This window comes from Vombatus ursinus, unplaced genomic scaffold, assembly GCF_900497805.2.
Source record: "Vombatus ursinus unplaced genomic scaffold, bare-nosed wombat genome assembly UNPS02014818.1, whole genome shotgun sequence".
Taxonomy (NCBI): Eukaryota; Metazoa; Chordata; class Mammalia; order Diprotodontia; family Vombatidae; genus Vombatus; species Vombatus ursinus.
In genome coordinates this window covers 2,350,798-2,368,158 of record NW_020954596.1, presented here as the reverse complement: position 1 = coordinate 2,368,158, position 17,361 = coordinate 2,350,798, and the positions used below count along the sequence as shown (strand labels likewise).

General features: G+C 41.9%; 2 protein-coding genes across 2 annotated transcripts in view; one reads left to right on the top strand and one right to left on the bottom strand.

The window, feature by feature from the left end:
• The window catches only part of TMEM175 (transmembrane protein 175), a 37,204-nt gene extending 20,987 nt beyond the window's left edge, over positions 1-16,217 (bottom strand). Inside the window, exons 1-6 of the mRNA XM_027836230.1 lie at positions 16,131-16,217; positions 9,771-10,062; positions 9,545-9,583; positions 5,246-5,343; positions 1,438-1,489; positions 85-120 (exon numbers count right to left, since the gene is read on the bottom strand). Of these exons, the coding sequence (XP_027692031.1) occupies positions 85-120; positions 1,438-1,489; positions 5,246-5,343; positions 9,545-9,583; positions 9,771-9,923 (378 nt within the window). The 5' untranslated portion in view covers positions 9,924-10,062; positions 16,131-16,217. The remainder of the gene's footprint in view (positions 1-84; positions 121-1,437; positions 1,490-5,245; positions 5,344-9,544; positions 9,584-9,770; positions 10,063-16,130) is intronic.
• A 362-nt stretch (positions 16,218-16,579) lies between these two features.
• GAK (cyclin G associated kinase) overlaps positions 16,580-17,361 on the top strand; it is a 128,741-nt gene continuing 127,959 nt past the window's right edge. Inside the window, exon 1 of the mRNA XM_027836261.1 lies at positions 16,580-16,724. Within this exon, the coding sequence (XP_027692062.1) occupies positions 16,580-16,724 (145 nt within the window). The remainder of the gene's footprint in view (positions 16,725-17,361) is intronic.

The window sequence follows — 17,361 nt, the reverse complement described above, 5'->3', positions numbered from 1 at the left end:
AAGGCAAGGGTAAGCATGGTAAACTTAGGAGACGTTTGATGACTTACTTATGGTTTGCACCAAGGGGATCTGAAGTTAACTCACCGTGTATGGCAAGAAAGTAATAATCATCATACAGGCCTGTAAAAGAAAAAATGTCAGTCACTTGCCTGATCAAAGTAATATCCTGGTCATCCCCAACAGTGTTTCTCTTTCTAGTCTCAGTGTATCTAATAATGATGAGAGGCCAATGACTCACAGGTCCCTTTTGGGGTAAGGGCAGGGGAGACGAAACCACCTTGGATCCTATTTTTTTTTAAAGTACCCAAGGAACTCTCTTCCCTCCTTCTCAGCATCATGGGAAGTTGTGCTTGGCCCTCAATAATTTTATCTATTACCTGGATAAAGGTACAGATGACCTGTTTAATACATTTTATATGAAATAAAACTAGGAAGGATAATTCACATATTAAACAGAAGAATTAGGATCCAAAAATATTTTGACAAGTTAATATGCTGGGCCAACAAGATGAAATTTGGTAAAAATAAATGTTGCTTACACTTGAGTTAAAAAAATAAACTTCATTAAGTATAGGATGGGGGAAGTGTTGTTGCATAGTAGAAATGGACAGTAGTATGAAAAATTTGATCTAGGATTTAGTGGACTGTATGCTCAATATCAATCAATCATATTGTACCCCCAAAAGCTAACATGATCTTAGATTGCATTAGGAGAGGCATATCATCTAGAACTAGAGATGTGACAGTTCCACTGACCTCTGCCCTGGTTGGGCCATAACTGGAGCACAGTTCTGGACACCACAGCTTAGGAAGCACAAGAATAATCAAAGGAGGGCAGTGAGAAGGAAGGCTATCCTGGCATGTGAGGATTAACTGAAGTAACATGGAGAAGAGAAGACCTGGGGGATACATGACAGCTGTCTAAAGTACTTGAAGGGGTATAATATGGAACAGGAATGAGACACATTCCGTTTGATGCTAGAGGGCAGAACTAGCAGTAATAAGTAGAAGGTGCAAAGAGGCAGATAAGAGCAGGGAAAGGACGTCAGATTTGATTTGGGGGGGGAATCATTCTAATACTTCTCTCCTTTATTTCAAGTTTGGTTTAAAAGAAATGATACAACTTGGCATGTCGGAGACCCACATAATAGTCACAGCTCATATTAACTCATCACAATTGCAACTACAAAATTTATCTTCTTAGTTTTCTTAAATCAAACTGTCTAGCTTTATTTTCTGACAATTCCTCAACATGATCTGACGTGCCTGGAGCTAACAGGTCAAATACAAAAAAAATTTCTGTTTGTTAGAGCAGGGGCAAGACTAAGTTCATTACCCTGGGGCACGAGGAGAGGAATTATTCATCTCAACTTCACTTCTGTGAGAATCAAATTTTAAGTTGAAATTATTTCTAAAAAGAAGGAAAAGAAAACTCACCAGGTTTAGCAAGGCCAAAGTATCATCTATCATTCCAATTACCTGGAATAGTCTAGAAAAAAATGCAATGATAAAAGAGGAAACCAAAGAAATATAGTCAAAAATAAATGTATTCTCCTATTTAATTTTGTAATAATTTGACATGTTAATAAGTACCAAAGTATTTGGAAAGCTTTTGCAAGGCAGCTGGGGTTAAGTGACTTGCCCAGGGTCACACAGCTAGTGTTACATGTCTGAGGCTGGATTTGAACTCGGGTTCTTCTGACACCAGGGCTGGTGCTCTATCCACCGTACCACCTAGTTGCCCCCAAACTTCAGGTACTTTTTATAGTCATGTCTTTTTCAGAATATTAATGTGATGATATTTTACTTGTTGCTAGTAATAAAACCTGACAAAAATCCTATAAGGTAGTATAGGTATCAGTATGACCATTTCACAGATGAAGAAACAGAGGCCCAGAGATTAAGTGCCTTGTCAGAGTCATTGGCAGCCAGAACTAGAACCCAGGTCACCTGATCTGACTTTAGAGGCTAAAGAATCTAAGTGGTGATTGGGATTCCTAGAGGCCTGATACCTAATGTTGACAGTGAGAATTAGTCAGAGGGGGCTGCCACACCAACATTTCTGGGGTTTGTCCTTGTAGCAACTCAATAAAAACAAAACTTAAAGCTATTTTCAGAGTAAGGTTTCCAGGATTGGTCTCCTTCCTGCCCAAGACAATTTCTTTGCAACTACTTTGTGAACCCCCCGCCCCATTTCAGGTTTCTAGGGCGCTGGAAGCCCCGCTTACAGATTCTCTTTGCAGCAGGCGCCCTTTAATCTACCAACACCACCATGAAGGACGCTCTTTAATTTGAGAGATTAACAGGTCAGGATGCTCAAGTGCAAAAACTTGCTATATGATGTGCATCTGGTGGCTAGTTCATACTATCATATATTTCAAGTTGGAAGGGGCCTCAGCTGTAGTTCAATTTCCTACCTTACAGATGAAGAAACTGAGGCACAGAATAGTTACTTACCCTTGGGTACACAAGGCAGTAAGTTGAAGAACTACGATTTGAACCCAGGTCCTTTGACTCTAAATCTAGCGTTCTTTCCACTGTACTACACAGACTGAGGGAGAAAATATAGAGATGAAAAATCCAGGGGTTGCAGAGCCAAGCTGGACAGGGAATGGGTAATTTGGGGTAGGGAAGGGAAGGAGGAACAGGAAGCTCATGATGGGGGAGGCACAGAGATTGAGGGGTTGGGAAAGATAGGAGACTAATGGGGTTCTCTCAGGGGTGAGAGGCAAGCTAGGGAAAAGAATAGAGGGATGATGGAGCAGCCAGAGGTATGGGAGAGCCAACTTGGGGGAGGAGATTAAGGGAGTAAAGAGATACCAGACATCTAGGTTCTGATCTAGAATTGTGGGTCCTGGTCAAAGCACATTTATGCAGTACAGCTGCTTCTAAGAGCAAACCTGGGAACAGTTAGATCTGGGGCTCCCAGGATCATCTTCTGTAGGTTAGCCTAACAGGTAATGTAATTTCCTAGGATTTCCTAAAAATTGAAATCGTAACCCAGATGGCTGTGGCACCTAAGATTAGCATAGTCTAGTCAGCATTCCCTCAAACCTGGTGTGCTCTGCCCTTTGGTCTCCAGAACTAACTAAATTGTTCTCTGTGATCGACTGGAGAAACATGAAGATATAGGGCACAAAGTGACCTTGTATCAAACATTAAAAAACAACAAAAAACTTCCATATATAGATATTCCAACATCTGGCCTTAGCAGTTAAGATTCATGCCTGGGATCCTCATCTTTTGTCTGGCACTCTGATTCTCCAAGGTTGACTATTTATACTTCTGAGGAATTCAGATTTGCAGAGGAAAACAGTGATTTGTAAATAATATTTTTTGATTACAGAAATCTTAGAAAATGTATGAAAATGGGATGTTTTCTGAAGTAGAATCCTATTTTTATATTGAAATTCCATTATCCTTTCAGAGACGTCTTTATTAAAAAATTAGGTTCAAGGCATTCCTTTAAAAACAGTTAAGAAGGCAGTCAACATGCTTAAATCATATTTACAAGCTTGTGTGAATTTGTAAATGATATACATAATATTTATAACTGAAAGAAACATTAATATTTCATAAATCAAATGTTGTATTCAAACTACCACACTAGGAACTGGTGATAAAGTATAATGACTTCAAAAATTAGGCTTTTTTTTTGGGGAGGCGGGGAATGCTGAGCAATGATCCCATGTAGTCTAAAACTAATGCATTGGATGACAAAATCTAGACAAAAAAGATCCCGACAGACTAGAACATTGGTCTCAATCTAAGATGAAATTTAATAGGGATAAATGTGAAATCCTATACTTCAGTTAAAAAAGAAATCAACTTCAAAAGTACAGAATGAGGGAGATGTGACTAGATATTAATTTGTCTAAAAGGGGTTTCAGTGGACTGCAAATTTAGTATGAGTCAATAATGTAATATGGGAGCCAAAGAACAGACATGATCTTGGGCAACATTAAGGGAGACACAGCTCAAAGGAATAAGGTGCTGATGGTCCTCATTACTCTGCCCTTGTTAGATCACAAATGCAGTATTGAGTTCAGTTGTGGGCACCTTGATTTAGGAAAGACATTGGTAAGTTGGAAGGCATTCAGAAGCCAACTAGGATGATGAGGGTCTTTAAGTCCATGCCATATGAAGATTAGTAGTAAGAAATGGAGATGGTTAGCATGGAGAAAGATTTCTTTTGAAGTATTTGAAAGGCTGTCATCTGGAAGGGGGAATTATTTGGTCCCAGAGGGTAGAACCAGGAGCAACTGATAGAAATTGGGCTTGAGATTAGAAAAAACTTCCTATTAGAGTGGAATTCGATTTCTTGAGAGAGTGGGCTCCATTTTCCTTGGAGGTTTTCAAGCAGAGGCTGGAGGACCACTTGTTGGCTATTTTGTAGAAGGGATTCTTTTTTGGGTTTGGGTTGGCCTAGGTGGTTCCTAAGGTCCCTTTCACCTCTGAAATTCTGTGGTTCTATGAAGTTCTTCAGAATTTAAGAAAACCACTAGGGGAAAAAAAGGGAAAAGAAAATCATTGAGACCCATTCATCAAGAGGTTAGAAAGAAACCAATTTTGTACGAACAAATAAAATGACTTTAAAACATCCCAAGTTTAGTAAGAGGGAAAAAAAGGAAAAAGCTATTTTTGTTTGAATGTAAAGGTTTACAACCACTACACAGATTTTCCTGGGTGTTGAGAATTTTCCTTCTGAAGATGTTTCCTTGGTACTTATGCAAATAATTTACTATGGTACCCTTTGTTAATCTATTAAACAAGGCAAAAACACTGGGTTTCATTTCCCTCTGTATGACCAGGAATATGGAAGTGGCTGTCATGTTTCACCATGTTCTGTTCCTCTTCAGGAACTATGCCAGGATACTGTGGGATTGCAATGGCCATAGAAAATGACAGCACTTAGCACAGTGCTTGGCATAGAGCAGGCACTTAATAAATGTATACTGACCAACAGTATGCACTATATAGGATGGAGGCAAGTTATTCTTATTACTGTGAAGCTCTGGAATGAAGGTAGACATCTTTTTATAAGTTTACCGTGAAGTGTTTACTATTTTATTCCCTCCATGATGCAGACTATACTTGAATTCTTAGACAGAAGGGCCCCAGTATGTACTTAATAACTCAATTTCCATTGTAGCTGCAAAGAAATGACTTATTGTAGCAAGATAGCAAAATCTGCTTGTCCTTTTAGATTTTGGACATTTAAAAAAACACTTCCCATTTTGCATACCTTATGTGTGCTGCCCAAGCCACAGTTACTATTAAAAATGTCATCAGGTAAACTGCAATTTTAGTTGCTAGAAGTTTTTGTATACTTTTGTCAAACCGCTGAAATGAAAGACAGTATTATCAGTAGAAGAATCTGGCATGCATCTGATATTTACTCATCTACAGATGACATAATTCTTCAATCATACAAGAATGGCAACACAATCCATCCTTCCCTCCTCCAGACTCGATGGCCATGTCCCAGCTCATCTGCATCTTTTCCAAAAGATGGGAAGATAAATAATAGATAAAATCACTCAAATCTTTCTTCTCCAAAATTATGTAACTTATGTTAAAAAAAAAACAAACCACACTAAAACTCTTATATATTTTAATTACTTTCTGATCCTAGTTCGAGGCAACAGAGAATAGATTCTCATTTAACAGAAGAATTGAATTAGATTGATTTTGCAAGCTTGATGGAGAGGTTGTTTTATCCTTAAAGAGCAGGTAGCTGGATGCTTAGCTATAAAGAAGAGGCTGGGAAGAAGAGGAAACGGTAAGTTAGCAGCTAAATGGGTTTTCTGGAATTCATAGTCAATCTCCAAATTTAACTTCATCAAATAGTTGCATTTTCCTCTGCCAGCAAACTTGCTGAGAGCCATGCCAAGCAGTCAAATTGGTGGGCTCTGTTCATTTCCCCAGCCCCTTCTCTGAAGCAAGAGTGACTAGGGGGTGAAATGACTTCAAATTGAGGCACAGAAGGGGGGAAAAGGCTTGTTTAGAACAGTTGGTAGGCCCTGGGAAATTGAGAGATGACTACAGAACTTAGAAACACTTTTCTTAAAACAGTCATATATGAGATACCAGAGTCACCATTACATTATTAGGCAACCATGTGTGTTGAACCAGATTAGCCTAATTCAGTTAAATAAAGACTTAGGTCTGCTCATTGATTTAGAAAATAAATCCTATTGCTAAGGACCTGCTCTGAGTAAATTGAACCAAATTGAACCAAACTTTAAGTGGTGGTTTTACTGTAAGAATGGAGAAATAAAATGCATTTTCCCTAGTATTTCTCACCCCTCTCAGACAGTGACTTTAGGTAACAATTCTTTTTTAAAGAAAATAAAAAGAGGAAGATGAGAAAAGCAAGATTGATCAATGTTAAAAAAAAAAGTCTTAAAATTACACACTCATGGACCTCCCAGTTCTGCAAAGGAGAGGGGTGGGGGGTATTTCCTCACATCTCTTCTTTGAGGCCGTTCTTGTTGTTTGTAATTTCGCAACATTCACTTTTGATTATTTTGTGGTTCTTTCCATTTACATTGTTGTAGTCATTGTGTATATTGTTTTCTTGTCTGTACTTAATTCATTCTTTATCAGCTCAAATCTTTCCATGCTCCTCTGTATTCATCACATTTGTCATTTCTTTGTCAGTACAGTAATATTCTATTATATTCATGTACCAAAATTTCTTTAGTTATTCCTCAGTTTACAGGCATCTTCTTTGTTTCCGATTCTTCGCTACCACAAAATATATTTATGATATGTAAAAATATCATTAAGTATACTTGTAAGTGATATAAATCTAAGTCCATATCTAATCTATAAGGCTGCTATATATCTAAAACACATTTTTTTAAAAATAAAAGTGCTGCTTAGGCTACTAGAAAGTGTTTGAAATTTTACCACCTAAACTTCAAAAATAGAAACTGGCAGTTGCATTTCTATGAATGCTTTTCCAAACTCTAAATTCCACCTACAAGTAGAGATACTACCTAGGTAACTTCTAATTATAGGCATTTCTTTTATCCAACTTGCTGCAGTCTCCCTAGAGTGTTGCAAGGATGGCTTGAATCACTTCTCAAGTTTTCTTCCAATTTTATGATTTTCTGACCCAATTTTAAAAATATATCAACATCTTTGGTTAGATTCAGGCAGAATCTGCATGCTAGTGCCTATGACTAGGTTAACTGGAACTAACTTCTATCTCCTTATCATACATCTTAATGCTATAAAGGACCATTCTTTCATTTCAACAACATACTCTCTCCAGTCACATTACTTAATACTTCAGGTATTTATAATTTGTTCCTGTGGGTGGATGGTTCCTCCATGGCACAGCTCATGATCCTTCTATATCTTAGTAGCTGGTCTTTTAGGGTAGTTGTGGCCTAAAAATCCATCATTCTGAACCTACTCTAGTGATGAATTCTCCAATCCTCAGACAACGGCCACATAGCCTATTATTTGAAGCATCTTTAGCTGAGTAAGACCTGCCAAAGCTGGCACTCTGCTGGCATAGTTTGAGAATATAGGGTCACCTTCACAACATGATGAAACACTGAAGTATAATTAAAAAAAATTCTGAGTAGGCTTTCAATGGAGAATTGCCATATTATACCCATACAAGCCCAAGGAACATATTCTGGACAGGCTGAATATGTCTTAGAATACTTTCTGTACTATAATTTTGAGAGAAGAGTTGGGCATATTATTGCTGCAAAATACAGTCTCCAAAAGGATTCTCACCTCACTTCAGAAATGCCTGGAAAAAAAAAAGGGAGTTTCAAAGCATTTTTTTTTTTAGGAACCATTTTGAACAAATGTTCAGTTTGCACAGTAGTTGAGTCCTTTATCTGTAGTTGCAGTTGAGTCCTTTATCAGAACAGTAATCCCTAGGACTGACCAGGATTTTACCCCTTAAGATATAGGCACCAAGTAGCATGGCTTTTATTCTATCCATTTTTGTTCCAATATATTCCTGTGAGAGATGGTTAGTGGCCACAGCTAGATTAGTAAATGATGTGGAAGCAGGGTTATCATGTACTTAGACTTTGTTAGTACTAAACCAAATAGATCATCTGGGGATTGTCTAGAATAGGCATCTAGCGCTAGATTCTGATTACTAAGCAATCAAAACATGAATACATTCAGCCTAATTGGGTGAGTAATTTCAGCTTTATTGACTGCTTGGGGACACAACGTGTGCAGAGATACTACTATCTCAGATACCAGATGTGAAAGGCTTTTAGTACAAAATTATATGGAAAAAGAAATCAGTATTAAAATGTTACTATGGTTTTGAATCTTAGGTATTAAGGCATCAAATGCTTTCTGGTAATTTAAAGCATTATAGCAAAGGAAATGCAACTTTAAATCTCTCACAGTACTCTACATACAATAGGCACTTAATGTTTGTTCAACTGAATTTTATATATGGGGCTTCTATTAACCATAAAAGGAGTTGTGGCTGTAAAGCAATGAACAGACCACAGCATGCACATTCAAATGAGCTTTTGGCTTTCCAGGTGGCTAGGAGGCAGTGTGCTTATTCCATGGATGCTGCTGCCGTTCAGTGTCTGGAACTTCTTTCAGAGCCAACATCATGAGACATTTTATTTTATTGTCACTTAAGAAAAGTCACCCAAGCTGGTATCACCTACTTTATCCACTGGTTTTAGCTCTAAATGACATTTTTAGTTGTTTCCAAAAATTAAATTAACCCTTGAGGACCAATAAGGCTCTAAAGGAAATTCCAAAAGTAGAGTTTAAAAATGTTTTGAGCACTGGCAGCATCATCACAAAAACCTCCAAAGAGGGATACTTTCATTTGGATGTGTAAGTTTGGGGTTCTGTTAAAAAATTCATGGTATCATTTTGTCATACCTTCTATATGCTACCTTATTTCCCACTGCTTGTCACACTTGCTCTGCCCCACTGAGGCTGGCCTCCTCACTATCCTTACTGCACACAGGCATGCACCAAACCATTCCTGCCTTGGGGTTTTTGTACCACCTCATCTGCTCCTCTCTGCATTCAAATCCTGCCTTGAAGGTCTTTTTCATGTTCCTTCGTAGAACCTTTCCATGGTTTCTCCAGACCACACTTGATAGCTCTCTCCTCTAAACTTCTCCTGCCCTTAAGATGCCACAGAGTTTGGCATTTGTTGTTTTATACACGTTGACCTTTTCTCCTTAACTGGACTGTAAATTCCTTGGAGGTCAGTGACCATGTCTTATACATCTCTAGCTCCCAAGAGACTGAATCTTTAGCTGTGAATGTGGTGAATTAATAGATCTGATTAACCAGAATAGTTCATTACCAAACATGATTCTGCCAGGATATAAGTCAACCAGTATTTACTAAGTCCTAAAGAGGACAACAGTATATTTTCTAATTAAGCCCTAACAAAGAGTTGACTGCTTTCTTAATATAGCCTAATGGGGAATGAAGCATTTCTTAAGGCTAGTGGTTGTGACAGCAGCAAGGGGATAGTCCCTGGGGCTCTAGTTCTGCATGGAATTGTGTAGAATACCTGGTCGGGGTAGATTTTCGTGTGCGCCACAGGCAGGATCTGCAACAGGAAAGAAACAAAACAAGATGAGTAAAAGAATATTTGTTCTGAGAACCAACTGTTTTTCCTCTCTTGAACTGCATATAGTCAGTCTAAGTCCTAAGGAAGGAGGGATTTGGTTGGGGTATGGGGGCAGGGAGGGATATTAGGGGCTAAGGGAACATATGGACCAGAAGCACATACACACCATAACAGTGGCGATGATGGAAAGCAGGGCATCACTGAAGCTGAGCATTCGGTGGGATGACTGGGTGTTTTCACAGGAATTCCCATCTCCTGTGTCTGCTGAAAGTTCCATCTGTACATCTGCATCTTCCTCTGGGGTCCCTGTTCCAGCCATGGGGTCAGCAGCTTCCTATTTAGCTGGAAACCACCCTATTCTGGCAGCTGTTGAGCATGCCCAGAGCAAAAGGAACTTCAGAGTCCAGATTCCACTTCTCCAGGTTTTAGGAATCTCTGAGAAGGAAAGCAAGAGAGCCCTGGGGGTGGAGTAAAAAGGGGAAAGGGGTCAGAAGGAGAAACACTTCCGTAAATTTCCTTACAGGAAAGGTGGCTGGCTCACACACAGCCCTCACCCCACAGTCATCTGGGAAAGTATACCTTAGCATCACGAAAACATAAAGGACTTCCCTTGACTGCTCTAATCTAATTTGACAAACATTTAAAAAATGGCAACTATGTTAAGGACTGCTCTCACAACAGCTGATAATACAATAGGAAAAAACTATCTAAACAAGTAACTGATAAAAATGCAGTAAGAGAGATTGAAAAGCTTTCATGGAAGAACAGACACCTGAGCTGGGCCTTGCAGAGAGGTAAAGACTTCAACTGAGACTAAGGGAGATGAGATTAAGCTGGAAAGGTAGGCTGGAGTCAGAATGTGGAGAGTCTTAAACACCAGAATAAAGAGTTTATGCTTTATTTGGTAGGCAATGGGGAGCTATTGAGGCTAAGCAGAAGAGTGCCACAATCACAACCTTGTATAAGAAAGATTCTTATCAGCAGTATAAAGATGAATCTGAGGAGAGGAGACTGGAGACAGACAAGTGAAGAAGATGTTGAATAATTCTGGCAGGTTCTAATGAGGGCTTTGGTAGGGTATCAGTGAAGAGAAGGGAATGGATATGATTGGTGCATGTGTGTATATATATTTTTACTGATGACTTATTTTTACACCAATCATTTCCTTTTAACTTCCTCCTTCAAAACATCGTCCCCACCCCAATCTTCCCTTGTCACAAAACAGATGAAAACAGTAAAAACAGTAAAACAAATGAGTAAAACTGATACTGCAACCACATCTGCAGTTTGTACCATTCTGAATTTGTAGTTTTCTACCTCTGGTTTCAAAAAAGGGTTTGTTTCATCACTTCTCCCTTAGGGCCCAGATTTGTCATTACAATTAGAGTTCTACTGCCTTTTAGTGTTGATTTTGTTAATGGTATTGTAGTCATTGTGTATACTGTTCACATGGGTCAGATTACTTAGCTGTATCAGTTCCAAAGTCTTTTCTCTGAATTCATATCTGTCATTTCTTATAGCACATTACATTCTATTACATTGATATGTGCATTTTGTTTACCCATTCTCCAAACTGTCTCTAGATTTTTGTTATCCCCCCAAATGCTGCTATGAATATTTTGGCATATGTGGGGAATTTCTATCTTTGAGATCTTTTAGTGGAATTGTTGAATCAAAGGGTATGAACAGTTCAGGGAGTTTTCTCAAGTCATTTAAAATTATTTTCCAGAATGGTTAGACCAGTTCAGAGGTAAGAGATATTGCAGAAGTAGAAGCAAACTGCCCACTGTAGATGGGGGATAAGAGAAAGTGAAATATTAGAGGATTCCCAAGATGATGAGCCTGTGTGACTTGGAAGATGGTGCTACCACCAAAATAAGCAGAGAAATTAGGGAGAGGGATGGGTTTTGGAGGGAAGATGAGTTCAATTTTGAAGATTTTCAGTTTGAGGAACTGTTAGTGTGTAGCACTCAGTCTAGAATTTAGATCTGGAACTCAGGAAAGGCTAGACTGGGAGTTAGGGGATCTGGGTTCTAGGTCTAGCTCTATAACTAGCCCTGCATGGCCTTGGATGTCATTTCCTCTGAGTCTTATCCTCTTTCAAAATAAAAAGGCTGGATTGGCTAAGTTCATTTTTTTTCCAATAATTTATGAAACTATAAATTGGGCTAACTTTGTCCTTCAAATGATTAACTTTAGCCTCCTTAGTAGAAATATTCTGGAGACAATATATTATGAAACTAGCCTGTACATTCTTTTGGCACGGGATGGGGGAGTCATCAGCAATGTAACCACAGAGAATTGTGTTGTATGTAGGTACACTGTAAATTCCTAATTATTCAAGAATTAGTAGTTAGAGAGCTTCCCAGACCCTGTCTGCAAAATATTAGGTGTTGTGGGCAGAGCTTTGATTTGCAATCCACAGCATGACCTAGGGTGATTCTGTTCCTCAGTATCAGTCTAGGATCAGGTTACAAATCAAGCCTACTTAACTGGTAAACGGCTGGACAAAGATCAGTTTGGCTCATTTCTTCTACAGAATGCTATCTTATCAAGAAGGGGAAGGGGAAATATGGTGCTGCAGGCACCAAAGGTTTCACAAATCCAAATCTAGACTCAGAGAAGTCAAGTCAAAAAATCCCATCAGAAACACATGAGGTCTTTCCAAATTATATGATTTTATTAAAAGCTGTCACACCATTCCTCAGGATACACTAGCTCATTTTAAGGTGCTAGACAGCAGCTCTGCTTCGCCTCCTGCTATAGATCCAACTTTTTCTTCCTTCTGTGCTGGTGACAAGTCTGTTGGAGGCTGACCTTTGGGGGGCTAACTAGCGCAAGTTTAAAAACCACTTTGAGCATAACAAACCATGTTAAACTACACACTAGGATACTTTAGGCTTGCAGTAAGATAAGGATCAGGACCAACAAAAACCCTTCAGACATCTCTGCATGGTAAAGTAAGAAAAGCAACTAGCTTTCTTACCTCTCTAAGGACTAGTCTAGATTGAGGATCTGACTGCCTATTATTTTCTGGTGAGTAGGAGACAGTTTTTCTGCTATCAGTGGGTAATTCCTTTTTCTGGCCTTTAAATTGTAGTTTTTCCAGGTTCCTGGAAAAGTGTGCTGTTCTGCCTTGGGAGACAGATAATAGGATCAAGATGTGAACCAGGCTTTCTGATGTTGTTTCTCTACAGAATCAGCCAGTTCTTTGGACCAGCTCAATGGCAAACACTAGATCATCCAAATGGACTAATTCAACGTTGGTGGCTAGATGACACTTAAAATTTCAAGGGCGTACTTACACCCATGAAGAAGGAACAAGTAGCTGTCAAGAACCTTCTTTGTTCTGATATTAGCTTGCTTTCCATTTGCTTCCTGCATCTTTTCCATGAAAACTAGAGTTACTCCTTGAGTAACACTCAACAAAATGAGTAACTGACCTTCCACCTCTTAATATCTTCTCCAAGTAGAAGACTCTTGCATACTTTAACTTTGGGAGACTAATTTGTAGGGGATGTGTCTGTGTATTTTTGGGAGGGAAGAGTAGCACAGGAATGCATCCTGGCACCTAGATTACACATATTGTGCAGTTTCCAGAGAGAGTCAACAGGTGGCACTGTGACCCTGCACCCGGTTCATATACATTCTGCTCCCTTGTCTCTTCTTACCCAATACAGCCCTGGAGTCACCGGGTGTCAAGGGAAGAAGGAACAAAGGTCTGGAAAGGCATTTTATGTAAATGTAGAGTTCATGTTCAACATTCTAGAATCTGAAGATTTCTTAGCAGAGGAGGGAACATGCTTAGGCCTGTGTTCTTTGGGAAGTGTAAGGAAAAGGACTAGAGGAAGGTGGTCATACAGGTAGGAGAATCGGAAGAAAGCAGTCACAGAAGCTAAAGGAGAGAAGAGTATAAGAGGGGATACTTGATAGTATCAAATACCGCAAAAGTCAAGAAGCGTGAGGACTGAGAAAAGGCCATCAGATCTAGCAATTAGTGGGATCAATGTTACAAAGCAAGTTATAGAGGGAGAAACATGCCTCAAAAGCATCCTTTTGAAGAACAGCTCAAAATTGTTAAAATAATATAATCCATTAATGAATCCTCCGATGTACTTTGAGGACTATGATCTAATCAAAGGCTTTTTCATTCAAAGAACTTCCCTCCACTGTGAATGGTATAGGGCCTTGAATGTTTTTTTTTTTTGTGTTGTGATTTTTGGTTTTTATTTTTAAAATGTTTGCTCTGAACTTGACAAACACCAACAAAAATTTTCACATAAAAAGAAAAAATAGAGTACTGTTTATGAAATCATGAATTTCATTATGTACAAGTTTTAAAAATACATATATTATGTAGGTATAGAACATTTAATTAAATTAAATGTAAAATTACATGTAGCTAAATTAAATGTAGCATATTATTTCCAAAGCTATCCCTCTTGTTTCTGTTATTTTAAGGAACCTCCTTCGGATCCCTTCTGTATATTTTCTTTGAATTTTCACTGGTGATCCCCCCCCTTTTTTGGGGGGGGATAGCTATCATTAGCTCTCTTCCCCTCCCCTCATTCCTTCCCTGTAACAAGTAAAGCAAAAAAAATCCACACATTAACCATGTCTGAAAATGTGTCTCAGTCTGCATCTCTAATCTAACACATCAGAAGCAATATTTCTGAAGGTCTTCCTCCATTCATTATATACAAAAGACAAGATCCTACCACTGCCTCCAGAGCTAAGCTGAGTATTGTGATCAGGGAACCATATTTGTGAACACTGATATACCAGATCTCATCTAGTGAAAAAGACAATCAGATAGTGAGAAGCTTGGAAACCATGCTATGTGATGGTGAATTAAAGGAACTCAAGAAACTTATTTGGAATGAATGAAAAAAACATTTATTAAGTATTTACTCCCTGCAAAGCACTAGGGACATAAATACAAAAGTTAGCAGATCCCTGCACTTCAGTTAGGAGGGTGCAGCTGCAAGGTAACGTCTGCTTGTCTGAAGAGCAAAGAAGCAGGGTGGATAGCAAAGAGAAGGCATGACTTTTTTTTTTTTTAAAGGCAACTGGGGTTAAGTGACTTGCCCAGGGTCACACAGCTAGCAAGTGTCAAGTGTTTGGTCTGAGACCGGTTTTGAACTTGGGTCCTCCTGCCTTCAGGGCCGGTGCTCTGCGCCACATAACTGCCTCTACAACTATTGTTTTAAGATGTCAAAGGTGGTCATATAGAAGAGGTATCAGACTTATTTTATGTAGTACCAGAAAATAGAACTGGACACCATAGGGGCAAACAGTGGATAGTCAGACTTCACCAAGGTGTAAAGAAACATTTCTCAACAATTATATCATTTAAAAGTGTAAATGATTGTCTCAATAATAATAGCTAGCATTTACATGGTTCTGGGCATTTTCTATGGCTAAGGCTAAGAATACTCTTCCTCCTCTGCTCTACCTGACTGCCCTTGGCTTCCTTTAAGTCCCAACTAAAATCCCACCTCCTATAGGAAGCCTTCCTTAACCCCTCCGAATTCCAGTGCCTTCCCTGTTAATTACTTCCTGCTTTTCCAATATATGGCTTCCTTTGTAATGTATTTGTCTGCATGTAGTCTTCCCCATTAGATTTGAAGCTCCTCGAGGGCAGGAATTGTCTTCAGCCAATCTATGCATCCCTAGCGCTTGGTTCGGTCCCTGGTGCACAGTAGGCATTTAGTAAATGCTTAATGGGCAGCCAGCCTAAAGCGGCTAGATGGTGAAGTGGACAGAGTGCCGGGCCGGAGTCAGTCCGAATCTGGCCTCTCACTAGCTCTGTGACCCTGGGCAAGTCACTTAACCCTATTGGCCTCAATTTCCTCATCTGTAAAATAAAGTGGAGATGGAAATGGTAAACTCCTCCAATAAGTGCAAAGAAAATCCCAAAGGGGGTCACGAAGAGTCGGACACGACAACGACAAAAGCTTAAAGACAGACTCATATCTATATGTAGCGCTTCTGCAAAGCGCTTTACAAATATCTCACTTTGTCCTCGCAATAACTCTTGCAGGTAGGTGCTATTATCTTCCCCATTTTACAGAGGTAGACTAAGGCAGGGGAAGCTAATGACTCGCCCAGGTTCCCCGCTCTCGGCGCCCCCACTGCGCCCCCTAGCGGCCTTCCATCGCGCTACCGACGCCAGGGAGCGCTGCGGCACCATTAGTCTGGGACGCTGTCAAAAGGTTCTTGCTCGGGCACAGGGGGGATTTGCCGGCATCTGAGGTACCTTCCAACGCAAAGATTCCGTGCAGCCTGCTCCCCCACAACGGCTGTGCAGGCTGGTGGGGAGAAAGCGTCGAGTTGGGGGAAAGACTTGGGTTCAAATTCCGCCCCGGTCAAGAGCTCGCTGTGACGCCTCGACAAACTCCGGCCCCTGGTTTAATAGGGCCTCCCTCAGGACCCGCCCTCTCCCCGCCCACTTCAGGGCTGACGCTTGGGGCAGCTTGCTCTCTCCCGTCCCGGTCCACGGTCCCGAAAGCTAAAGCGAATTTACCTCAGAGTAGGGCGCCGGAGCCTGTAGCTAGATGCTGCCGCCCGGACCGCCGCTCTCTTGAGGTCACGGCGCATGCGCCTCCTTCGGGGCCGCAGAGGGACGCAAAGACGTCGGGGCCGAGAGGCGACGCGGCGCCGTAGCGTGGGAGGAGGTCGGGGGGAGGGGGAAGGGAAAGGTCGCGGGATTGGGGCGCGTGGCGTACAATGGAGCGGCCGGCGCCATGACTCGTCGCTGACGCGTTACGTTCGCGCCGACGTCGGCGCGCTGGGGCGGAAGATGGCGGTTCGGTGGGCGGTTGACTGTTGATCCGCGGCAGAGGCGCCGCGGAGTGGGTCGCGCGGGAGGCGCCCCAGGCTCGCGACCGGCCTCCCGGCCGCCTCCCCGCACTGCCTCGTCGGCCGGCGGAGCCCCCGGCCGGGGCCGGTCGGGCCGCCGGCGCCGCCGCCACCATGTCCCTGCTGCAGTCGGCGCTGGACTTCCTGGCCGGTCCGGGGTCCCTGGGCGGGGCAGCCAGCCGTGACCACACAGACTTCGTGGGGCAGACCGTGGAGCTGGGCGACCTGAGGCTGCGGATCAAGCGGGTCATCGCCGAGGGTGAGGGCCCAGCGGGAGAGGCAAGCAGGCAGCCACCTGCAGCTGGAAGGAAGGGCTCGGCCGCGGGGACGGAGGGCTGGTCACATTTGGGAGGGGGGCAGCCGGGGGAGGAAGGCGGGGTCGCATCTGGAGGTGAGAATCCGAGGACAGGACACATCTGGAGGGGGACTTGGGGAAGGAAGGCAGGCCATATCTGGGGGGATCAGGGGGGGAAGGCGGGCCACATCTGGAGGTGAGAATCCGAGGACAGGACACATCTGGAGGTGAGAGAAGAGGAGGACATGCCACATCTGGAGGGGGGCTCGGGGAAGGAAGGCAGGCCATATCTGGGGGGATCCGGGGGGGGGGAAGGCGGGCCATCTCTGGAGGTGAGAATCCGAGGACAGGACATATCTGGAGGGTGGGCTCGGGGAAGGAAGGCAGGCCATATCTGGGGGGATCCGGGGGGGGGGAAGGCGGGCCACATATGGAGGTGAGAATCCGAGGACAGGACATATCTGGAGGGTGGGCTCGGGGAAGGAAGGCAGGCCGGCCATATGTGGGGGGATCCGAGGTGGGGGGAAGGCGGGCCATCTCTGGAGGTGAGAATCCGAGGACAGGACACATCTGAAGATGAGATTCAGAGGAGGAGGGCATG